General features: G+C 53.6%; 1 protein-coding gene across 1 annotated transcript in view; it reads left to right on the top strand.

Moving 5' to 3' along the window:
* ACSF3 (acyl-CoA synthetase family member 3) overlaps window positions 1-21,508 on the top strand; it is a gene marked incomplete at its 3' end in the record, with an annotated part of 32,631 nt that extends 11,123 nt beyond the window's left edge. The window contains exons 3-6 of the mRNA XM_009703002.1: window positions 1,180-1,334; window positions 1,824-1,969; window positions 7,266-7,378; window positions 21,382-21,508. Coding sequence (XP_009701304.1) covers window positions 1,180-1,334; window positions 1,824-1,969; window positions 7,266-7,378; window positions 21,382-21,508 — 541 coding nt within the window. The remainder of the gene's footprint in view (window positions 1-1,179; window positions 1,335-1,823; window positions 1,970-7,265; window positions 7,379-21,381) is intronic.
* Window positions 21,509-24,619: the final 3,111 nt, after the last annotated feature.

Genomic DNA, 24,619 nt, shown 5'->3' with positions numbered 1-24,619 from the left:
AATACATTTGTCAACAACAGGGCAGGGACCAGAGCGAAAGGAAAGAGGCGGCCGTCACAGTAGCCTTTTATTTATTGATGGCTTCAGATCGTTCCTGTCTTGGGAAGAGCTTACCTAGGGGGAAGAGTGGCGAGGTGTGGAAGGAATGGGCCCAATTGCGATATTTATGGCTCCTACCCATTGCTGCCTGCTCCCAGGTGGGGCTGCGCAGCCGGGGGTCACTTTGTCTTCATCCCCCCACTCCAGCAGAGCCGGCTCCTGGAATTTGTCCCCATTTGTAGTTCCCACAGGTTAGCGGGAGTTCCAGCTGAAGATCCTCTGTCCTGCAGGGACCGTTCCCCTCGGGAAGAGTGCAGTTGGTGTAGCGGTCCTCCTGGCTGCAGCTGTTGTACCTGCGGTTTCTGATGGCTGATCTGAGCTGGCTCACCAGAAGATGACTCTTTCCGTAGCAGTGGAGGCTCACTCCCAGTTCCAGTGTGTGGTCTCTCTCTTCCCAGCTCTGCCATCTGTCTTAAAAGCGTTTCTCCCTGCAAGGTTCGAGACTGTGGGCTCCTACCTGTGTATCGTGTTCTTCGGATGTGGCTTAGTGTCTTTCCAAAGAAGAGCTCCCATGCTTTGAAAAGCCGGTGGCTTTGTGCAGCCTTTGAAGAGCTGTGCATGATAAGGGAATTAACAACTTCTGCCACAAGCTTACGGCTTCATGAGCACATTCTTGGCTGTGGCATGACGGTACCAAAAAATGCCACTTCCATCATCTTGTGCTCATTTAGAGTGAAAGCAGGTGGGTGACCCACTGGTGAGATGAGAGAGTTGAATATTGTACTTGAAGCAATAAGGGCATGATGAAGGTTGGGAGCTGTTGTTCTGGATGTGGATGAGGTACACACAACACTTCTGTACTTTATTTGTACTTTCCAGAAGTCTTAGATAGCAGAGGTTTGACTGTTTATGACCAGCCCAGGGCGGCTTTCTTTTGGACAAGCCTGTTGCACTCCTGTACCTCAGTTTCCCCTTGTGCCGTACGAAGGAGCAGTGGCAGGGCTCGCTGTTCGCAGAGCCCTCGCTTGTGAACCTCTTCAAAGGTGCTGAGGAGTTAGCATTGACAGTGCCGAGGATCGCTTCCCTCTACACTTTACATTGAGGTGTGTTTTTATAGGTGTATGTTCCCTTCCTTTCTAGGTTTGGAAGAAGTTACTGAACTCCCAAGCTCCCCGTATCAGCGTCTTCATGGCAGTGCCCACTATCTATGCCAAGCTGATAGAGTATTATGACAAGCACTTCTCTAAGCCGCAAGTCCAGGATTTCGTGCGTGCCTTTTGCCAGGAGAACATCAGGTAGGTGAGCGGTGTCCCTCTGGGCAGGGGCTGCAGGTGGGTGGCTATCTCCACGGTGGATCTGCCAAGTTTTCTTTCCAGCATCACCTCTTGGCAGTGCCGGTTGTTGTGCTTTAGTGTCTCCTTGACAAGAACGAGGGTGACGTTATTTAATTATGAGCCACTCTTGCATGGTAAAGCCAGAAGGGGCCTGCATGCTCATTATAAGTGTCACCCTACATAACGCGAGACTGAGGACTTGGTCCTGCAACCCAGACTTGTACGGCAGGATCTCTTTTAGGAGGCTGTCCTAGCTTAACTTAAAGCCCATATCAGACAGAGAATCTTCTATATGCGAGGAACAGCTTTGGTACTGGTTAAAAGGCTTTTGGGGCTTCTGTCTTAAGGTTTTACGTAGGAGCAGGCTTTATGCAGCCCTGTGTTAGACTGCAAATTCCCCGGCGCAAAGGTGATCGTGGATACTTTCTTACGTGGGGTTTCCTTGTGCAGATTAATGGTGTCAGGCTCGGCAGCCCTGCCTGTGCCTGTCCTGGAGAAGTGGAAGAGCATCACTGGGCACACGTTGCTGGAGAGGTATGGGATGACTGAGATTGGGATGGCGCTTTCTAACCCTTTGCATGGAGTCCGTGTCCCAGGTAGGAGTCTCTAGAGGGTGCACGCTGTTTGGAGGCGTTCGGTTGTGAAGTGTTCTTGGGTTTTCTCATCACAGAGAATATACACCTAATCGCCGTTTGTCATGATTGAGGAGCAGGCTACGGTAGGAACAATGATGCTGGGAGGGGAATTGGCATTGGGAAGCCGGGAGGGTACATGGGTGTGTGGGAAGTGGCTGGTGGGTTTCCCTGGGATCACTGACCACGGTGGCTTGGCAAAGCTGTGTGTGCAGAGCTCGCCGTGGTGCAGCTGACCTGACCAGCCAGGCTGGCTCTGTCCTGGAGTCAGGGCCCATATCGATGCTTTATTATTTCCAAAGTCCTAGCAAGTTCGCGCACTGTGATGGGGCTGCATCTTCAGCTCCTGCTCTATGGAGTTGCATTTATGTGGGGTGTTGACACAAGGTTCTGCACACAGCAGTTCTTGTCCAACCGATCAGTACTGAACACTTAAAATAGGATGTCTGCTCACTCTTATTTTAGTGCGAGTGTCTTGACTCTTCAGGAATTAGAAATTGTCACACCTCGTTGTACCCTCTGGTTCTGTTCTCTCCTTGTCGTCCCTCACTTCTCTTAGCTACGCGTTGTGATTCCTCTCAATATCTGTACTTTGTGTAACCTAGAAATAAATTGGTCTGAAACATTAAAAATATAAAATGTCCCCGCCCTCCCTTTGGTTAAGAACGTGGCCATCTGTCTGCCGAGCCACCCAGCCCACCACTGCACCGCCTCCTCCTCCCCACGTGCACCGTATGCATCGTCTTGGTCTCTGGTGTCTTGGGGGACGGGTGTTACCCAGGGGGGCTGCCCTGGACATCGTGGCTTCCCACAGCACCCCAGTCCCACGGGATGCAGAAACCGTGCCCCTGCAGGGATCGCACAGGGAGGGGAGAAGCCACAGCTGCCCTGCACTGGCTCTTCAACCTGAGAACAGCTCAGGGGCAGTGTGAAATACAAACTCTCGTTTATTTTTGCAGAGTAACTGTCATTCCCTGACCCCAGCTCAACCAGTCTTCCCTTCCTCCGGAGGCCCCATCCCCGCAGGTAGGGAAACAAGATTCCCACCTGAACGAACTCGAGTGCTCCGTGAGCCCCACGCCGCAGGGTGACGGTGCGGAGATCATTAGAACGTCCCTGTGGCCTGGTTATATTTACTTTTCATCCATCTGCAGGAGGGGAAACGAGTGGAGGCTCTAGAAATTCCCCAGGAGACAAAAGGAGAAAGGAAGTAAGACTGAAAGTAACACGGGCAAGAGAGATGCTGGCACCCACAAGGGCAGCGCCCACTCCAGAGCTGGGGCAGGGTCCCTAAGGGTACCGGGGTCTGCAGGGCAGCGGCGGACAAATCCTCTCGTGCAGCTACAAGCGGAGGGGCTGGGGATGAAGGCTGGCTGACCGCCACTCCAGCCACCGTCCGGGGGCCCGCTGCAGCCCAGAGCGGGGAGAGAAGCATCTCACAAAGGTGTGGACCTTACAGAAGGAAGACTATAATTGAATAGGCTTGATTAATTTATTTCAGGAAGTGTCAGTTGGGAAGCAGATGGATGAAGCTGAGGCATAGTTTACTGGAGCTGTGAAAAAGCTTCTGATATGGTACCCCATTAGAGGCTGGGATGTAGGGTGACCAGGTACCACAGAGCATCCAGTGCGAGAGAGTCACCTGAGAGTCGGATGCAGCGATGGGCTGGGAACAGAGGCTGGGCAGGAGGAGGAGTGAAGCATCCCGAGAAAAGACCTCAGACGGCACCGGTGTTACAGGCGCAGATGCTAGGCAGCGGTGACCACAGACCCGCACGCTGGCCGAAGCGATTGCTAGCTTTATTTTGAAAAAGGAGTGCCGCGAGCGTGGCACTTTACCCCGTGGGTAAGTCCAAGGACCCTCACACTTGCCAGGGGATTTCTCCTGGAGTGGGAGCAGCGCACGTCCTTCTCTACTGCTTTGTGAGTCTCTGAGGAGAGGTCCTGGGGCTTCCCTTGCTTCCACCCGCTTGCTGGGGCTGGGGAAGGGTCGAGTCCTCGGAGCCTGCCCGTGTCACCACCCGTGTCTCTGGCAGTGTGGCACCACTCTCCACCCTCAGCACAGGTCTGAAGGGGCAGGGGCGGAGGGGAAGGCTTTAATTTCCAGAAGAAGAAAAGATGAAAGATTTGAAAGATAAATGTTTGCTTGTATATGGTTAAAACCCTGCTTAAAATGCCTCTGTTTTCACCAGCTCTCATTCTAATCCCCCCCGGTGCTGTTACTGTGAAGGGAGATGAATAATTCATGGACGGAGAATGCCTCACTGGGCCTAATCACCACTTTAATTGGAGGTTTAGATCAGAGGCGGCTAATAGCTCCTACAGCGGGGACTCCATGTATTGTTGACAGTGAGATCGTTGAGTGCCTTATCGTTGGCCTGTTTCAATTCTCCCAGGACACCACCGCACATAACAGCATCGAGGTCCCCAGATACCGAAGGACACAGACCGCAGGGCCAATTAAATTTATCTGGGAAGAGCTGACAACTTTTTTAAACGGAGGAGAACCGGTGAAAGAATAATAGTGTCACTCCTTCCTGACTGCAGCCTGGCTGATGCCGGCTGAGCTGACACCGCGGGCGTTTTGCCAGCATTTCTTAACGTTCAGGAGCCTGCAAATTGGAGAGAGCTGGGAGGGAGCGAGAGGGGAAGGAGCAGGGATTTCTCTCCAGTTTCCCCTGGGGATTATGGCTGGGGACAAAAGGAAACCAGTGCTGAGTGTCGACCCCCTTCTGATCACCCCCGATTGCCGTCTCGGTGAAGCCAGGACCTCCAGTGCTGTTCCTTTGGGAATGGGCTCAACCTCTGCTGACCTGTTGGAGTCGGCACAGCATGTATCTTGACACGGCGGAGGGGCTGGAGAAGATCTAGTCATTGTTTTTGCATGAATTTTATTAATACTGTCAGGTTCGTGTAGCTCTAATCGATGTGGTGAGAATTTTCAGCCTTTACAGATGTTGATGTCCAAGTTTGTCATTTTTCCTAAATACCAGAAAGCCTTTTCCAGACCAAATATAAGGAAACAGCTCTCCACGAGGGATTTATTTTACGTTTTGGTTTTACTTTTGCCAAGTAGGAAATAAATTGATGGAGCTGTATTTGTAACTGTGATCTGAAACACTGTATGGGGGACACATTGCCTTCTTTGTGTGTTCAGATTTGTTTGACAGCGCTGTGCTGATCTTTGATATTTCGTTCTCAAAGACTGAGAGTAGAAGTGGGCACTAATCACTGGGTCCTGCTGCCTAGGGACCGGTCCATTACGTTTCCCCACTGAGGTCAGTAGCTTGCGTACAGGGAAGAAGCATCTTCCAGGAAGGCATCCATCTGATCTCGATTTGAAAGCTTCCAGAGGTGGCAGGTCCGTGAGAGCCCATGGCTTTTCATTGCGCTGGTTGCTGCTCCCTCCGTGAGCTTGCAAGATTGACTTTGCAGTGTCTGCCCGCCGTCCCTTGCCACGTCTCGCAGCAGGTTGGAGGCTGTTCGCACAAGGTGTTCTTCACACCGGAGAAAATGTTCCCGTGGAAGTCTGGAAGGTGGCTTTGGCAAACTTGGCATGCCAACACTTAAGAATGTTTTCCGTGCCTTGTAACTTGCTTTGAGTCCTCCTGGAGTCTACCATGGCAGGTACCAGACTGTTTAAAATACATAAATACCTCTACACGGCACCTCCGGGCGCTTCTGGTGACTTCTCCTGGCTCACGCTTCTCCCTCCTTACCCTGCCACAGTCCTCTGTCTCCGACTCCTGGCAGTGTCCGGCCATGAGACGAGCGCAGCCCAAGCGATGCTTGTGGTAAGAGAAGGACCTGGCTGCGGGTTGGCTGACCTGAATGCCGAAGGCGATTTCAAGCTGAACAGACACGCGTCGCAGAACCGCCACGTCGCTTTCTGTTTATTTCTTGCCAGATTTGCTAATTGTTCGGGTAGCTTCGCTGCAATAAAATCTCACTCCCTCATAGCCCATCTGCTCTTAGCTGATCCTGCGGGGATGCCATAAATCTGGGCTACGACGACATATCTATTTCCATGGCAACTGACCAATGTAGCAAACAAAATCATGATGTCACAGATATCAGACCTCCAGGGCTTGAACAGGAGAATGAGACCAGGATAGGGAAAATGCCACTTGAACGCAAATGCCTGAAATACAGATGACAAGGGGAAGGCAGCGCTGAGCTCCAGGTCCTGCACACCCTGCTCCAAGGACTTTCCAATGTCGAGCTGATCCTAGCAGAGCTAAGAAGCATCACCAACTGGAGGCTCTCCAGGGGGAAAAATTGATCATCTCTTAAAATAACGAGTACACTTACCCATTTAAGCTCAGACCTGTCCAGTCCTCCTGAGCCACAGGTTGCTGTGTGCTGATGTCCCTCTCCCCCCTCACAGAGGATGGATGTCAGGGGCCTCAGCTTGCAGCAAGAGCCGTCTCGTGCCGTTGAGATGCAGAGCAAACCTGCTGAGCCAGCAGATGCCCACGAGTCCTGCGAAACCTGGAGTCCCCCCATCAGACAGAGGTCATGGGAACAAAGCTGCCCTTTCTTCTGGGCTTTCAGGTGCTCACCAACAAGAGCATGCACCAGAGCGAGGGCTGGGAATGCTGCAGGTTGGGGAGCTCTGGGTCGCAGAACCATCTTGGAGCTTAATAACAGTTGTTCGTGACACTGTGTCAGATTCCCTGGCTTTGAAAATTGAAAGCTGTGGAAGAACGGTGTGGTTTTGATCTCTGCTTTTCTCCTATGTTGTTTTATATACAGTGTATTGATGTCTCATAAAAGTGAGATAATCCCTTGCAATTCTCACACTGTTAAGCCTTTGCCTTCTCAGTCAGGTCCAGGCTATAGCGAAGCAGTGAGCCACTGCAGTAATCATTGTGCTCTTTCTTTTTGCATCTTTGTGTAGGTTTCATGGCGCTTTTTTTTTTTTTTTAAAGACAGCTTCGTTACTGAGCTCCGAAACTGTGCTGGTGTCTTCAAAGACTGGCCAAGGGAGACTGTTCAGGGCTGGAGACACATTTGTTTTCCTAGGCATTTCCAATGCTACCTGCTCAGTGAACAACGGCGTATTGCACCGCAGTGACATTTGCATGCAGACGTACGATGTGATCGAAGCCTTCCTGAAGGGTAACCCCCTGCTAGGAAGTTCTTTAGTGCCAGCACAGTCTGCAGATGCCACTGATAGACGAGCAGCTGCTCTTTTGCATCCTTGATGTTGTTGTTTCTCAGAGGCTGTCCACTGTTTCAGTCTTGGTTTCCTTCGTAGGTTCTGTGGGCACCCCGCTTCCAGGGGTGGAAGTGCGCATTGTCACGGAGACCTTGAAGAACGGTGGTCGTTCCTACACCATCCATGCTCAGGGAGATGAAGACAACACACAGGTAGTGCTCAGCCACCTTCTCGACTGCTTCACTTTGTCTCATGAAAAGTTCTCACCTCCCCAGCCCTTTGAAGGCCCAAGGCCTGAGGCTTGCGCTGCTGTTACTCCCAGGAACTCAGCGATGCTCTTTAGAGTTTTCTCTTTCTTGTATTCTTCTCATGGGTTACTGTAGCCATGGTTCTTTATGGACCACCAAGTGTTGTCCTTGCTGCATAGAGGAACAACATCTGAGAGAGAAGAACACCCTGCATGGCAGCAGGAGGGGAAGGCTGTGGTATAAGGGCTGTGAGCTATGGTATAAGAAGATGATACTGTGTCTGCTGAGGCTGTTGTTGGCCCAGAGGAAGGTGATGAGTTAAGCAGTGCCTGGCCTTTGAAAGCCAGGACAAAAAGTTGGAGTCTACTGCGGAAGGTATAGAAGGAAATAGGGAATAGAAGGCAAGAAGAAGGGAAGGCATAGAAGGGATTTCAGATGGACCCTGCTCTGGTCTAAAGAGTCACTAAATATCTGCGGTCTGGAGGGGAGGATAGGTGATTTCTCACCCTAGAAACAGGGTCTGTTTTTATTTCACTGGGTCTGATCAGGGGTTTAGCAGTGAGAATTGGAAGGGCAGGCCTGGTGGCCTTGGGGATTGCATTCATTTTGAAACGGCTCAGGGAGAAACCCATCAGGTTTCCATGAAAATCTAATTCCATGCCAAGCTCCAACTGCCACGTGGTACCTCCACCAGCACCAGCAGTTCTGGTATCTCAGAAGTCGGATATCCTTGATGGTGAAGCATTCGGGCCCCTTTGCCCATGAGCTGCCCCCATGTTGGGGTGCTGCGTGTTCCCTGCTGCAGGAGCAGCCCTCAGCCCAAGGCCCGGGGTGTCCGGCTGCCTCAGCCCCTTTCTCTCCCTGCAGAAATGGCCAAAGAGGTTCTGCGTTCCTGCCCTGTCTCCTTTGCACCCTCGTTGTGGGTGCAGGTCGTGTCTCCTCCAGCAGATCAACAGCCGGGTGATGTATGGGCTCTGCCGAGTACATAGATGCTGTGTGTGCGAGAGAAATTACGCCAGCAGTCGTGTGCGCCGTGTGGGTGGGAGACAGGCAGGCGTGAGGTTCAACCTGAAACACATGGCTTCACTCGCTCCCCTGGGGAAACAGCTTCTCATCTAGCCACGGACATGCCAAGGGTTCCAAAGGAGCTTCCCGGTCTGTGGCAGGATAAACCGGAGGTGCTGCTGGTCTAAGTACTGGTGAAAGGCTTGAGAAAGCCTGTTTTTCTCTAAATTATCTGTGCTGGCAGCTGGAGGAACCGGCGGGACCACGGGCAGCCCCGTGCGTGGGTTGTGGTCTGGCTGCGACAGATTGCATTCTGCGTTCTGATGCGGTAATGGAGCGCTGGATCCCACCCCAGATGTGCAAAATGAGCCCAGGGAGAGCTGAGAGGGACCACTCTGGCCAGAGATTGTGGCTTTTATTAAAAAAAAAAAGGTTTGCTGCTCTTTACTCTCACTGCTGTGGCGTGGCTGAGCAGTGGGCAAAGCAGGAGACCTGGAGCGGCCGCTCTGGTGGAGGACTCGGCACGTAGGAAGCCACGTCCCGTTTTTAGCCCTTCACTGGATGGGTCTTGTGTTTCATGGTTTTGTCCTCTCATCCGAGAGTTAGATCTTGGCCTTTTTTTTCCACTTGTGTGGAACTGAGATGTGAAATATAATGTGTCCGTCTTAATAATGACCTTATAATGCTTTTTATACCCTAAGGGATCCCTAGGCACTTTACAAATTAGGTCTCAGACACAAGAATCCTCAAAGTGCAGCTACTTCCAGGATGAAATGTGGATGTTGTTCTTCTGAATTATGAGAGGAAAAAATACGTAATGTTTTCTGTCTGCTCAGTACTCCTTCCCCTTCCTTCTGGTTGTATTGAGTGACCGGAGGAGAGGAGCCCGGATGACCTGTATCTGGTGCTGGAAGCCCACCACCCCCCAGGGTTTCAGAGAGCTGAGACTCACATAACTCTTGTCTCTGGCTTCAGGCAGCTGGAGTTTATATTTGGGGCAGAGGAATTGTCCTTTTTTTCCAGCCATTTCTCACATACACCCGTCAGCCCTCAGGGCAGGTGGCTGAGGTCCATACCGACGACTCACGCTGCTCCCACCAGCACTGGCATTGGCCCAGGCCCCTTGCTGATGGCCGCCTTTCCATCACGCTCTCCCTTGGGGTTTTTTTGACCATCCTGGTGAATTCTCAAGATGTCGGCCGGGGAGGCTGTGGGGAGGTGGTAGAGTTTGCCTCTGGGTGTTGGCTGATGGGTTGGTCCCTCCCTGAAAGGCTGTGCCCATCTCACCCACCTTACCCCTCATCCCAGCTTAACTGGGAGTTTCTTCAGGCTGAAGGGAGACAAATGGTCCCATCTGTTTCGGGCCACCCTAGGAGACAGTGGTTGGCTGGGTACCTCCAGGACATCCCCAGCATTCCCAGGAGCAGAGCAGAGCTGGCTGCCTCTGTCCCTGGGACTGTCAGAAGGGCCGTAGCGAGGTGGGAAAAACGGTCCCCACTTCCCCAGCATGTCTTGGCACAGACAGATGCGTTGAGATGCCGGGAGTTTGGTTTTCATATGGCCTGGGTATGGATTGTGACTTTCCATCACATGGCCACGCTGGCGGGCAGGTGGCAGCCATGGTGGCACACCTCTTCTCCCAGTGATGTTGTAATTTAACCGCTTCACACCTGCGGTTGCAGGCAAAAAGCCTCACCTGCTGCCTCTTCCTGCCGGTGATGCTGCTGCTGGCGCGCTGTGTGCATCATGCTTGGTTAACAATTTATGTCAGAAGAGAGTACATCAGTGGAATTTATTTAAAACAAGAAGGATCTGACAGTCCGAGTGCTCATCACGCTCCACCAGTCAAAGAAAGGCCTGGCTTTGTTTGAAATCGGCTCCTCCATGGCAGAGGGGCTGTCCCCAGGATGAGAAGACCTAGTCGGTGTCCCCCTCCCTGCCTGTGCCACCAGGCAACCCTGGTGTGGCCTTTTCCTTGCTTTTTATGAGAAGGAATAAACAAATACTTCCTCAGTGGCCTCGCAGGAGGGCTCTGAGGTTTACAGCGTGTTGGTTGAGGGCTGGGAGGTCTGTGGTGTGGACCTGGCCAAGGCAGAGGGGTCCCAGTGGAAGGACAGGGTGGTGAGGGTGGTGGCAGGAGGGATGCAGCCCTCGCAGCGCCCGCTCTGCCTGGGTTTGATAGGAGCATCCACAGCCCCATCTCTGCTCCGGACTTTTCTCTCTGGTTTGGCATTGATACTAGGAAAAATTACCAAATGTCACATAGTGGATTGCTGGAAATAAACAGGGAGCACCTGCTGTCTGGTTCAGTTATACGACTTTCAGGGCAGGGACCTCTCTCCGTACACGGAAAGCGCAGTGCACATCTGTGCCGTTGCACAGATAATAATGAAACTGCCAAGCAGGAGCCGGTCCTGGCCGTGGTGGGGGCACGGGGCCGTGCCGTGGGGCGGCCGTGCCGGGCAGCACAGAGGGCTAAGGGCGAGCACGGTGGGGCAGATCTGGTGGGATGCTGAGCTCCCCGGCAGGAGTTGGGCTCCCAGCCGTCTCTTCTCACCAGCCTCTCGGCTCTTGCGAGCAGGTGATCTTCGTGCCGGGGGTTACGCACATTGTCAGGGCAATCTGCGAGGCGTTCACACCTCGGCTCCGCTGTGCAGAAACCCTCCTGACTGTGAGCGGAAAGAGCGCCTGCCTTTGCCAAGGAAATTATTTGCTTAGCTGTACGGAGCCTCGCAAGGTCACCGCCTTCCCCGCTCGCGTTGGGTGAGGTTTCTGCCTTCTGCTCCCTGTTGACACCAGAAGACAACAGACTTTCTCCGAGCTGTTTCTTCCCCGCTAACACTGTCTCTCCCACTAGATGCCGGGGCATCGCGCCGTTCCCTTTCGCATTGTCACCCTTTGGACACATTTGCGCGTCCTGCCGCAGTGAGATGCAAACAGGAGCTCGGCTCCTCGTGGCGGTGGCGGAGGAAGGCGTGTGGGTGGTGGGAGCAGGGAGGTGGGGAGTGTTTCTGCTTTGCCATCCGGTAACTGCCTGAGCTTGCAGCAGGGGACTGCTGTAATTTGCAAAGCTGGTTTCTGGCACACCCTGAAGATCAATAATCTACTTAGCTGAAAGTTTGCTGGATCTCTGTTCTTCCCTTCATTTTCTCCCATCCCTTGATTAGAGTGCTGGATTCCTTTCATGCATGTGCTCCAGCCCTTCGGTCTCCTTGCAGCTCTTATGAGCCTCGTGCTCCGTTGCCTCCAGTTTGCTCAGGTTTTCTAGCTGGCCCTCGTGCCGCTTCTGCTAGTTATTGCTGCACCTTGGGCTGCGAGCTGGTTTCCTGAGCTGACACGGAGCCGTGTGCCGTCAGGCCCTGCCTCAAGCTGCACCGTCACCACCAACACCGAAACAAGGGGCTCCAGCCTGATGACATCCCCTCGCTGCATGGTCCAGGGGATGAGTCCCAGCCGAGGATGCTCCGCAACCTGGTGTGGGATGGGGCAGCGTGGGCAGGAGGTGGCACTCCCCATCAGATCACAGTGCCTGCACCCTGACAGGGTGTCCCCCGCCTCCTCCCTGCGTCGGAGCGTGGTTCCCTGGAGAGATGCTGTCCTGTGCTTCGAGTGCTCGGAGAAGTGCTTTTCCCCCTTTTAACATCCCTGGGGAGCAGAGGTGTGGAAGTGGATGTCAGGGGACAGCAGCAGCTTTGCCTGCTTTGAGCCATCCCAGCTATTGCTCCCGTAGCCTCTCACGTCCGAAGCAGTTCCTAAACTTTTCACCTACCTTTAGCAGCTGCCTGGGGAGTCCCTCTGACCACACAGGCTGGCTCAGTAACCCTTACCCACGGCCCTGGCTGCTTTTTCTCCTGGCCTTTTTCCCCCCTAACTTTTTGGCAGCTTGGAGATCTCGCTCTCCCCATGCCTGGCTCCGGCGCACAGGAAAGGGTTACAGCTCTCCGGCGCTGAGCGTTTCGGTTTGCTTTGTTCAGTGCAATGCATATTTCATACGCTTAGCTTCCCAGCTGGCAGAGGCCTGGAAACCCTGCAAGCTGTCGGGTATTGTCTCTCTCCTTCTTTATTTGTTTGTTTGTTGGTTGGTAGGTTTTTTTGGGTTGTCATTTTTTTTGGATTTTTTTTTTTTTCCTTTTCCAAATTGCTCGCTTGCATGAAAGCCAAACCCCAGTCCCTGACAATAGGGGTCTATCAATAGATAAATGGTTTCACAGCTGTATCTAATGCAGTGCTCTAGCCAGGGCTTTTATGGCGAGTAATTTTCTCGTGATGAGGCCGCAAAGGGAGCCGTGCGGGACGTATGGGTTGCAGGAGCTGGCAGCAGGAGGACGCTGCAGCCATGGGCTTTTCTTCCCCCGCCCAAAAGGTTGTAATTATCTCGTTGTTTATCCATATGCAAGCTGTCGTCCTGGACGGGAACCGGCTCGGCTGTGGCCATCCCTTCTGAAAGCCACCAGCATCTCCTGGCCCCTCCTCCCCGTGCCCCCCGTGTCTCTGCCATCTGCTAGCAGCTTGCTGCTGGTTGCCAGCACCTCCACGGGGCTGCGGGCGTTGGGGACAGCTGGCACCGTCACCCTTTGTTATGACCGGAGGTCTCGGCTGTTGATGCCACTGTGAAGGGGACCAGGAATGGCTCCACCTCACTCACGTTCATCCCAGATCTCCAGAGAACCAGCAGGGAGGTGCTTGGTCACCCCTGAGCTGCCAGGGTTGTCTTGGAGGCTTCCTCCAAGGTCTGGGCACCCCCGTGGGTGTTGTGCCATGGGTGAGGGTGGGTGCCATGGACTTGGGTACTTGGCACCTCTCTGGACCGGGTCCTGTGTGGAGGTGCCGTTGCATATGTACCTCTTGTGTGGTTATCTCCTCTGTCTCATCCTTCCAGGTGTTTTGGAACGGCTGGTGCTAGTGTACCTGGCTCTTCTGCCTGTAGCTCTGGAGGCTGGAGATAGGCCCGTGCTGGCCGTGACCAGCATTCCTGACATGGACAGGTGTGGACATGCTGGAGGGGATGTGACCACCCGGCCCAGGGACTCCTGTCTCTGCCTCTCCCAGGCAACCACCCTGGTTTGTTCCTTTCCTGTCCTGATCGAACCTCAGCCTAAAGCGGTTTGTTCTTTGTCCTCAGTGCTCCTACACTTCCAGAACATCTCTCCTCCCAACCGTACAATTTTTCATCTGTTTTCTTGCCCCTGCTGCATCCCATCCTTGTGTACTGGTACCTCCCACAGGTCTCTCGATGGTGAACCTTACCTGCAACACCCCGGTTCCATCTCCCACCAGCAGCTCGCTGCTGTAGGTGCAGGATGTGCCGTATGGTGCTGAAGCCTCGTAGGATGCCTTCATCAGGACAGCAAGTCACTGATTCAGGGTCAAACTGTTACTTGGGTCTTGGGGTGAAATTCCAGTTGAGCGACGGAGAGCCGAAGGCTGGCTGACGAGGCTGGCTGGCTACCACAGGGGCTCGCGGGATCCTTTGGTCTTCGTCTCCTCCGCCTGGGTCTTTACCCACCTCACATATCTTGCCCTCAGCCCCGTGGTCTCTCCCATCAGTAGCCACCTTCTGGGCAGGCAACGTGGGCAATATGGTGTTGAAGGCAGCCTGGATGAGGTCTGCTGCTTTTCTTCTACCTGGAACATCAGTCCTCAGGTTTTCTGGCACAATCCACCTTCAGTAAACTCATGCTGCATTTTTTCTCATTTTCCATTTGCCTCTGCTTCTTCCAAAGCCCTTGCAGCATTGGATGCCGCGGTTGTTGTGTATTCCCGTTGTGACTTCTCTTTCACCATGTTCCTCTCATCTCCTCAGTATCCTGCTTTGTCTCCTGCCCAAGTAGTTCAAGTTTCTCCACGTTATTGCCCAGGCTGCTTTCATTACTTTATAAACATTTTAGCTGCTTCTCATTGATCACATCCAGTTCCTTAGTCAACTCGGTCAGTAATTGCATTCTCATATGTATTCAAATCTCTTTCCTTCTTTCTGTCTGTCCTGATTTTTTTTTTTTTTAAATTTCTGGCCATAGCTGTATTTTATTTCTTCCTGGTAGGAAAAGTGGAGGCAGAGATTATGTTAGCATCGCGTCCCCTTGTTTCTCAGCTGAAAACTTTCCTTATCACAGGAGCAGCCTTCATCCCAGGAGACTATTTCGTTGCACGCTCAAATTGAATTTGTCTGTCAAGAAGAACCCTCTTTCCACGAGTGTTTCCTTTGAGCTAACTTTTGTCATAGCACCCTCGAAGTGTCTATTGATCTCTTAATTGTTGTTTTATGCTTTCATTCCCCCTCATTCCCCCTTGTAGAGGGAGGAAGACTTGCAATTTGTGTTCTTGGTCCCCTTCACCAGGCCAGCGGTCTTGGTTCTCCCAACAGGAGGGACAAGGGGTGGGTGGATTCCACTCTGGTCCCATTGTGGCTGGTTTTGGTCTTCAACCCTTTTCCGTGTCCTTGCCTGTGCCAGGAGGGCCTGGGAGACCGGGCTGTTCACGTTTGATGTTATGAGGCATGGGGTGAAAGCGGTTCTCCTGCCCACACAGTCGCTGGTGCTTGTTTCTACTTGGGTTTTGCAACTTCACACCTGAGTCCTTCTGAGCTGTGGGTTCAACCCGCCTGCTTACAACCTGCCTCCTCCCGTGATGTGCTTGTTGGACCTCCACCGGGTCCTGGAGGCTGTTGCTGCTGTAGCATGCCTTGGAGATGTTGGCCAAAGAGCCCTGGATGTGGTGGGGAGATGCTGAAGCACAGAAGCCAAAGGGACGGTCTCTGTCCCAGAGGGCTTCCAGCCAAAGGGAGGAGGCACCGGCTGCCGCGGGACGGCTTAGCAGAGGGAAGCAATTAGAGGTTCTCGGGCAGCGTGATCGTCTGTAGTCACAGCACATCACAGCCTCGCTGACCTTCACTTTTAAGTCAGGCTTATGAAAAATAAACCGAAGGTGGGCCACTAATTGAATCCTTGCCTAGTCCTCTGCCTGCCCCTGAGCACAAAATCGGAGCGGGCGTTGCGAGGGCACGTCAGGAGCCTTTCTCTAATGAAGAGAGCCGAGGGAGTGGGAAGATGTGCTGACATCTCGCCTCGTTTATTATCTTCCGAAGGCTGCAAACAAGAGGGATGAGCACAGCGGCGTGGAGAGCTGTCGGCATTTCTGGAATAGTGTTGCATGTCTAATTTATGGCGTTAATGTAGATCAAGAAGTTTGGGGTCTGTGGAACAACTGTGGGGAGGACTGACCTTTCCCAAACTTGGGTTGTTTTCTGTAGTGCTTTTGGGATCATCTGGAGTTAATCAGTGTGGTAACACTCAAAAATCAGTATTGTCTAAAAATATATACAGTCCCTTTTGTTTTCAGTGGAGCAAGGTTTGCTGTAAGTAGAGGGTTGGGTTGTTTGAAAATACGTTTCAGTGTTCCAGCTCCACTGTGCACCAGCCTTACTTTTAAATTTATAGCCGTCTAAAATGAAAAGTAAATTGATTGTGTTATTCCCAGCCCTTTTATAAAAGTTAACATTGCAAAAACAGATGTGAAATGTGACCTCGTAGATTACAGTCTGGGCTTGGGGTTTTTTGGTTGAGGTGGTTTTTTTTTTTTCTTTCTTTCTCTCTCTGTGCCGTGTCCCTGAGGAGCAGAAATCTGCCTTTTTCTAGCAGGAGGAAAATTGCTCCGTGTCTCAATTGCCTCCTGCTAGCCTTCTGCAGGATGCTGCAGGACACGGAGCTCAGAGGAACGATAATGCTTTTACAAAAACACGCACCTTAGCAGGGCATTTTTAATTGTGAACGTGCATGAGGGTTCAGATTGCCTGGGAATTTGGTCATGCTCTAGCAAGCCCCACACCTCTAGGACATCCGTGCAAATCTGACCCAGGGGGACAGTGATTAAAAGGCAATGTCAAGTGGATTGTTGGTCTCCAGCTTCCTTTCAGGAGGCAGGTGAGCGTGTCCTCACCTCCCTCGTCACCCACCACGGCAGTCCTGGATGTAGCTCATGCCTCGGTCTGGGCAAAGCCTGGAGCTCCCGTGCTTTCTCCAGGTCGGCGGGGGCTGAGCTGTTGGGTGCTCTTTTGGGGCCAGGCTTTGCCGTATCGCAGCACTCTCTGGGCCACCGAAATCTTGAAGGGGTGAGTGCGTGGTCTCGTGAGGGACAGGGAGCGTGTCTGGAAGTGCCGGCGGCAGGTAAAGCTTCGGCAGCAGCGTGGTGGTAAGCGTGGCACCGCATCGGTGCTCTGCAGCCTAACCCTGGGGTGCAGGGGGGGAAGTGGGGCAGTTCTTCGGGCTTCGCTATATTATTTTCCGTGCTCTGGTACATTTGGAAAAAAAAAAAAGTTACTACTCTGCAAGAAGTGCTAAAAGGGCTCCATCACTTCCATAAATCTCACACATATAAATTATTGTCTTCTATTAGTCGCTTAAAAGGCTAGGTTGCTTAATTATTTTGATCACAGTAATCACTTATTTACAAGGTGGGGAAAAATGCCAAGCACTTCCAAGCTGAGCAGCAGAGTAGGGCTGTGGCAGAGGAGGCAGGGCTGCAGAAGCATTCCCTCCCTCCCTCCCCGCAAATGTGAATGCTTTGCCTTTTCTTGGTCGCATCGGTGGTGGTGGGCTCTCCTGCTCTGGCAGCCGTGGTGGGAAGGGAGCTGTGCTGCGTGGAGCCCGGGCGGCTGGGAGCGGCAGGACTGGGCTTGGCTGCGGGGAACTGGTTCTTGGTGGAGGAGTCGGAAAGTGGGCTGTGAGGGGGGTGGGAGGGTGGAACAGGGAGTGGGGACCCGGGGACAGAAGTGTAAGTAGGGAAGAGGAAAAGGGAAAGGATAACATGAGCCCTGCAGGCCAGAAGCCCCGCTTCGTACTGCCCTCCTCCCGGCTCCGCTTCACCCCACCCGGGCAAACTGCTCTTCTGCAAAGGCGCTGCCTCGCGGTTCTGGGGCCCGGGAGCTCCAGGGTCCCTTTTCAGGTCCCTTTTCAGGTCCCTCCTGAGAGGAGATGCTCTGATCCGCAGCCTTTGGTTCCCTCCTCCACGAAAGAGGTTCGGGGAGAGGGCGGGGGAAGGAGGGGTCTGGTAGAAGTTAAATGTGTCCCCCTGAAACCAACTGCAACCTGAAGAAGGTGTTTGTTTTTTTTCCTAAAAGCTTGCCTGTCTTCCTCCCGATCCTGCCAGCCCAACAAGAAGTTATGACCTCCCCTTACAAGTCTCGCCTTCCAGCTTTCACTCTGTGCCTTCCACACGTTTCTGCTGAGGAATCCGCCGTGCCCCCCGTGCTTCCCAGGGAAAGGCGCGCCTCCGTAAAAGCCCCTAATTCCATTAAAGTCCATTACAAGCTCCTCTCCCGCAGTTCCCGGAGGAGCGCGGGGCCGCGTATGTCGGAGACCGCAAGAAAACAAATGACCACTTTGAACAAATCCCAGGGCCACTCGCCAAGAGGGGATTCCCAGCTCTTTACAAACCGCCCTCGCTTCCTCCTAATAAAGAGGTAAAATGGACGCAGGGAAAATATGCGTTTTACAATCACCGAGATTTAGTCCTTCAAAGGATTTATTACAACCTTTTATTTTCATGCGTGGAAAATGTAATCTTATCTAGTACGCCGGCTGGCCCAGCTCAGCTCGCCGAATCGGTTTTACAGCAGAAAGCTATCAAACAGCAACCTTCAGGGGCACGCTGGGCCGGGGCGTTAACGTTGCTCGAATGCGTTAAAGCGGTTGAAACGTGCATTAAAATACGGCACTAGGAGAGGAGGATATCTGTGCAATTAGCAATCTGATGCTTTCAGCAGCTGCTTGCCATGTCGGTCCGGTGTATCAACAACGGGTGCTGCTGAGGTTTGTCGGAGAAAGGAAACAAACACACTGGCCACGCTGCTGCCCCAAAAACCCCGGCTTTCCAGTGGGTTAGCAGCCAGCTAGCTTGGTGTACGTGGGGTTCGCAGGGATCAGATGCAAGGGGTTGTAGGAGATAAATGCCTTGAACCTTGAATTTTAATTTACGCTGTTTGCAGGCAGCAGAAGCTGCTGGCGCTGGGGTGGTTTGCGTCCCCTCTGCTACGCTGGGGAGCGGTGCCAGTGACATTCGGAGTTCAGCAAGCAAAATCCTATTAAGATAACGTCACGGCCTTTCTGTTTTACTGTTTGCAAGCCAGCCATAACATCATTAAATTACACAACAGGGAGGTGCCTGCTGCCAAGGAGCTCTGCTCGAGATAAGATGAGGGTTGAGCCGCTGCCAAAATTTGAGTTGATATGACAAGAAATTTGGAGCTGGTTCAAGGCTTGATTCGCACAAGACATCGCAGCACGCAGGTAAACACTGCGCAGGATTGGTCCCTGGGGCAGCTTTGCCGCTCTGATCCGGGGCACGGCACGGGTTGTGCAGGTTGGGCAGTATCCGGCACTGCCGGCTGGCACCGCGCAACGCCTGCGCAGGGCAGGGCTCAGCTGGGACCAAAGGCGTTTGTGGTAGCCAAATTTACACCCGTTCTTGTGTTCAGCGCCGACAAAATCTGGCAGGATCTGTAGATGAAGCGAAGGAAGCTGTTCACAGGTCCTCGCCCTCCTTACCTCCACCGCCCCTCCCCAGCCCTTTCAGGGCAGTCGGAAGCAGCCTGGCAGCCAAGGGGATTGACTTCGGAGGCTCGCGCTACTCATTAAAACATAATGCCTATAACATGAGGGCAGTTTTGATAGTCGGTTATGTCTGGCTGAGATGGGGCGGATGGAGTCCCGCGGGGTTTACAGGAAGGTGAGCGGGGTGGTGTTGCCCCCCAGGGAGGAGAGGTGTTGCTGGCAGGGTTGTAAGGGCTGCCTTACCCGGTGGGCAAAACCAGAACCGGGAACACGGCGGGCACTGGGCTGCTCAGGGAAGTTGCTTGTTTTATGATGTGATGGCTGGACCAGCAGGAAAAGGAGCGAGAAGAAAGAGCCATGTTGTAAAACTACACGCAACCTCTGTAACAGCACTGAAACCCTGCCTTGCCGGTCCCCCTGCATCACCCACCGTGTCCCTGCCATGCTTGCCCACGCCAGCTTTGTGCCTCTTGCCGTTCTGCTGCTGCAGGTACAGAGGTTTGGTCCTGGGTTCTCCCGGACCTCCAGTTTCTCTGTGCTGTCCTACTTGTGGATAGTCTGGTCTTCAGGCTTCCTCTTTCAGATCCCCTGGGGAGAAGTTATCCAGCACCATCCTCACCTTGCCGTCGCTCAGCACAACGCCCGTCATCACCTTTTCCTCCTGCAGCATCTTCCAGGCAGTGGAGGTGATGCACGGCCAGGGCTCTGGGGGCTCAGCCCGGCCCCTGACACACAGAGGTGTTCAGGCGATTCTGTAGCAGTGCTTGGGCTGTACGTGCAGAGATCCTCAAGTCACCCCATCCTCCAAGACGGGACATCAGGAAGAAATCACTTAAAATGAAAATTGTGCCATCTCAGCAGTGGCTTTGCACATCTTCCCTGCAAAGGACTTTGGGTTAACGCAGTCCCACGAGCGGAGGGATGTCTGTGCTTCCCTAGTGCCTCGTCTCTTGGCCTGCCTGCAGCCTTGTAATTACGAAGCGATGTATGTGCAGGGGAGATGAGATACCGTGCCATGTCAGGCAAGTCTGTGACCTTCCTGTGATTCTCCAGTTTCCATAACAGCAGGGTATTTGTTTTGTTGCCGTAGAAAACCTGCCTGTGCAGGTTTGCAGGGTACCGAGCTGTCACTACAACCGTTGCCTTCCTGTGAGCCTGAAGGGGCCGCATGTGCCCGAGAACAAATCAGATGGTGTTTCCTGCCACCTCCTCGGGAAAAAAAAAAAGTGTTAGATTGACAGTTTTGGAAAGCAACGTTTTCTGTCTGTCAACAGAGCAGACAGCAGCATGGCACGGTCACAGGCGTGCATTGTCCCCTGCCTCACAGCAGCCGCCCTCCTGGCTGCATCACTCGACTGCGGTGGGCAGGAGGGTGGTCCTCATCCTGGAGGGCACTGCAAATCCAGTACGTCTAGGGTGAGCGGTGGTGGTGCCTTCAACATCAGACCAGGATCCGATCTCCCAGCTGTGGTGGGACAGTGATCTGTGCTTCCCTTCCCCGGGGAGCGCAGGGCTGGGCCGCTGGTGGCCGGTGTCCCCTGCAGCTGCCATTTCTGTGGGGAGCCATCCACTCACCTTTCCAGCTTGCTGCTGTCACTGCCAGATACACAGGCCTGGAGGGCAGCAGCACTCTGGGGACGGGACACGGAGTTGTCAGGGATGTGTGGGTCTTTCAGGACGCAGGCTCTGTGACCTGCTTTCATCCATCCCCCGAGAACCTCCACCACGGCGAAGGGCAGTCTTGCCAAAGAGAGATGGGAGACAGGCTCCCTGAGCAGGTGGGTGCCCTAACCAAGGTACCTGGAGATTGCAAAGCACGACACGCTGTCTCTACTGATGTCCCCCCTGAAATCCCACTCCCCGGACCGTGCTGAGGCTCCAGGGGCAGCGGGTGGGGGTGGGGGGGGGTTTTCCTGGGGCGGAACCTGACCCTGGCAGAGGCTGCTGGGTGCTGCGGTGGGAGCAGGGTGCAGAGAGCTCTTGTGAAGCCGGGCTGTGTCAGGCCATCCAGGGGTCAGAAAGGATCATCCCTTTCCCAAGAGTATTTCCCAACCCTTTTCCAAGAGTGTTTCCCGCATGTTTGCATGCGAGACCTCTCCTCTCTCCTCTGCCAGCAGCTGGAAGGCATCAGCCTGCCTGGACCACAGCTCCAGGATGGCAGTTCTTGTTTTGGTATATTTTCAGTGCTTTTGAGTATCAAAGGCACTTAGGTGAGCCCTTCCACCTGAAGAAGGAGGTCCTGCAGGTGGGCAGGCTGTGTCAGAGGTTGGTGAAGGCTGGGAGGGCACACGGCGTGGGGCCGGCTTGTCCCCCACCGCGCTGTGTAACAAGTCGTGGTGCTGGGGGATGGGTGGCGGAGGCGATGCGGCGGCAGGGACAACTGCCTGGGATGCATTCACTGTGTGCTTGTCCTAGGTGACACCGGGTCTCGAGGGGCAAGAAGGGGAGCTGCTGGTGAAGGGACCCTCCGTCTTCCGCGAGTACTGGAACAGACCCCGAGAAACCGCAGATGCCTTCACGCCCGACGGCTGGTTCAAAACAGGTACCGCTCCCTGCGGCGTCTGGCAGAGGACGGCGAGGGGAGGGGGGGCAGCAGCTCCGGTTCGGTCCCCGAGGTCCCCCGGCTGCTGGGAGGGGGTTTGGAGATGGGGGGTCCCAGCCTGGCAGGAGGTACGGGCTGGACGTGCCTCCAAACGCCAGGCTCAGGGAGAGGCTTTGCTTGCGTTGGCCATAATTAGCCAAGTAATGGGGTACGTTTGGGGTTGCTTGCTTGTAAGCATAATATGCTGGTGCTTGATGTTTTCTGGGGGCTTAAACTTTGCAGATGGGTGGGATTTAGCCTAACTTACATGGAGCCCCCACTAAGCTCCGAGGCGCGGGACCCGTCCTGGTTCCCCTCTCGCCGCCGGCATGGTGTCTGCGGGGGTTTGCGCTCCCGGCCACGGCTGCGTGTTTAAGGACAAGGTGTGTAGGGTCGAAACCATCAGCGTGGGCAGCGCGGCCGCGTGGGGTGGGCCGGGGTTGTGGGTTTGGCCACCAGCGTCACGAGGGAGCTTTTAATCACCGTCGTTTGTCAGTCGGAAGATGCTCATTGATGGAAAGCTGAACTTTCTGAGGAGCAGTCACAACGGGTGTCTTCAGTGTGGGAGCAGTTCAGGAAGGGGTTTTGACACTGCCACAATATTTTTTTTAAGTGAAAAGTCTGAGTCTTCCAAATAAAGAGACCTTTTAATTTGAAACCGAGGCTCATTTTATTTTTACATTGTGGAAATGCAAAGGAAATGTTTCTTTTTCTGGGTTTTCTCAGGTTTCCCTTTCAAGAGAGGGAAAAGTTTCTGAAACATAGAATGTTTCCAGGGATGGGAAAACCTCTGGTATTTGCTTCTTTCAAACAAAATTTCACCAGAAGATAATACCCTGATAATGATACTGCAGGTGGCTCCTGGGTGCGCCTTGGTTGGTTTTATCAAATATTTTTCAACAGAAGAAGGATCCTGGTACCCTGCGATAGCAGCGGATGCCGTCGGGACTGTCCCTGCCTGAAGCTGCTGTGGCTGAGACGGCAAGTTCTCGGAGGAGAACTCTTAGGGCCGATCCTGCCCATCGTGTGGGATAACAAATTTAGGAGGATACCAGGCTTAAGACCTTTCCCAAACGGAATAGATGTGACAAGCCATGAATAAGTTGTGTGCTTCAAATTACGTCTCCCGCTCTGCGCCTGGCGTGGCGAGCGGTCAGAGACCTCCTCGGTCCGAGCTTCCCGTCCCCCGGCACCGTCCTGCGATTTGGATTAAACACTAAACCGGTCGCAGGACGGGTTGGCAAGCTCTGGCCCAGGCTGCCGGTTGGTATCTCGGCGTGCCCACCTTCCTGCCGCCCCTGCCGCCGGCCGGGAGCCGTTTGGGCAGCGCGGTAAATACCGGCAGCGCGGTTGTATTACCGGCAGCTCGTTTGTCTGCCTGCACCCAGCCCGACCACCGATTAATCTTACCGGTGCAGAAGGGTGGGGTGGCTCGTTGCTGCCTAACCTTAACGTACAGGCAGCTCTGAGGGTCCCATTCCCCTCTTTCACTGTGTGGTGGCAGTGCCAGGACTCAGGCTGGATTTCTGTGTAATCGTATTTATTTACTGTTCTTGAAGAAGCTGTGATTTATTATTATTGTTAGCCCGAAGCAGACGGGGAGCTGCAGTGTCACCACGGGTCCCCATCCCGGGCGGGTACCACGGGCTGGGACTGGAGCATCGTCAGGCGAGGTGCAGGGTGCAGGGCAATCAGCTTTAAAAATTTTTTTAGTCAACACTCCTGATGAATATTTCAGATGCTAAGAAATAGCATGCATTAATTATTGCAAAGAGATGTCTTTAGGAGAAAATGATTTTGAAATTCAGTTTAATTTCATTGTAATGCGCTGCAAACAGGAAGGGAGTATGTGTGTTTAATTGGCTCTCGGGGGTAAGGCCGGGAAGATGGCATGCCTTTGTCACAGGCCATTAGTGATACAGACTGCATAATGAGAGAGTACAATCAGCTCACAGCTGCCGGCTCCTACGGGGAGAGAATGATATTAAATAGAAATCAGTATAAATTAAACTTAACCCTTTCACAAGCTGAGCAAAGCTCGGAGCTAGAAATAAGGGGGCGGGGAGTGGAGATAGGCATGGGGGGTTCAGGACAGGTCAGGGGATGCCTGGCCGACCCCCCCAGTGGCAGACCCCTGGCCAGGCTGCCTCCCCGACATCCTCCACAGCTCCCTAGGGAGGACGACAGGCTTTTAATTCTCTTTCCCATCCCGGTCCCCCACTCTTTGCCTGCCTTTCCTTTCGTTCCTCTCCTCACCGCTTGCTCCGTCTCACGCAGATATCGGGTCGATGGGGCTATTTTTTCCCCAAACCTCATTTAGCCGACGGTGCCGTGAGTGAGCCCCGTCGCCGCTTGTTCGCCCTGCCTGTCCCCGCCATGGTGACGGCCTTTGGAGATGGCTCGAAGATGACAAATGTCCCTGTGGTGGTAAAAAAGCACTTCAGGGAACGGAGGAGGTTGTGTCCCATCATAGTGACTGGGAGCTGGAGGGTGAATTACCCCCGGTGAGCAGAGGGGGGTAACTTTGGAGTGGAGACCACACTGGCAGACTCCGGGCTGTGATCTGCTCTGCCAGCCCTGTGCAGGTCCTACAGGTCGGTGTTTTAAAGGGGAGGCTGCCTGCGTGTGCACGGTGCTCCCGAAACGCAGGCGATGGCGTTCCTCTCGCTGCCGGACCCTCGTGTGGGTCCCCACCAAGTGACCTACAAGTCACCTAAAGCAGATGACAGTGTGATTGCAAGTGGTGGCCGGGTCCCCCCACATCCCCCAAGGACACGAGGAACTCAGGTGCAGCAGGGACAAGGTTTGGAGAGGGTAAAGTTGGGGACAGTGCAGGTAACTCCTGTCATTGTTAGTGGTGATCCGAAAAACCAGAAGGTCGGCAAATGAAGAATAATTACCGCAAGGGGAAACCCCGGCGTGTTGCTTGTGCTGCACCTCATTGGGAATCCGTCCCTGGCAGGGCCCTGCTCTGGGATGGCACCACATGGAGACAGGACACGCGGGAGGGGTGTCCCACGGTTGGCACTTACCATTCTATTAAACAGAAGGCGATGTGATGTCTGTGCATGC

Source organism: Cariama cristata, unplaced genomic scaffold (assembly GCF_000690535.1).
Source record: "Cariama cristata isolate BGI_N322 unplaced genomic scaffold, ASM69053v1 scaffold17736, whole genome shotgun sequence".
In the NCBI taxonomy this organism is placed as follows: Eukaryota; Metazoa; Chordata; class Aves; order Cariamiformes; family Cariamidae; genus Cariama; species Cariama cristata.
Note: the sequence above shows the minus strand (reverse complement) of the source record. Positions and strands in the feature narration are given on the sequence as shown.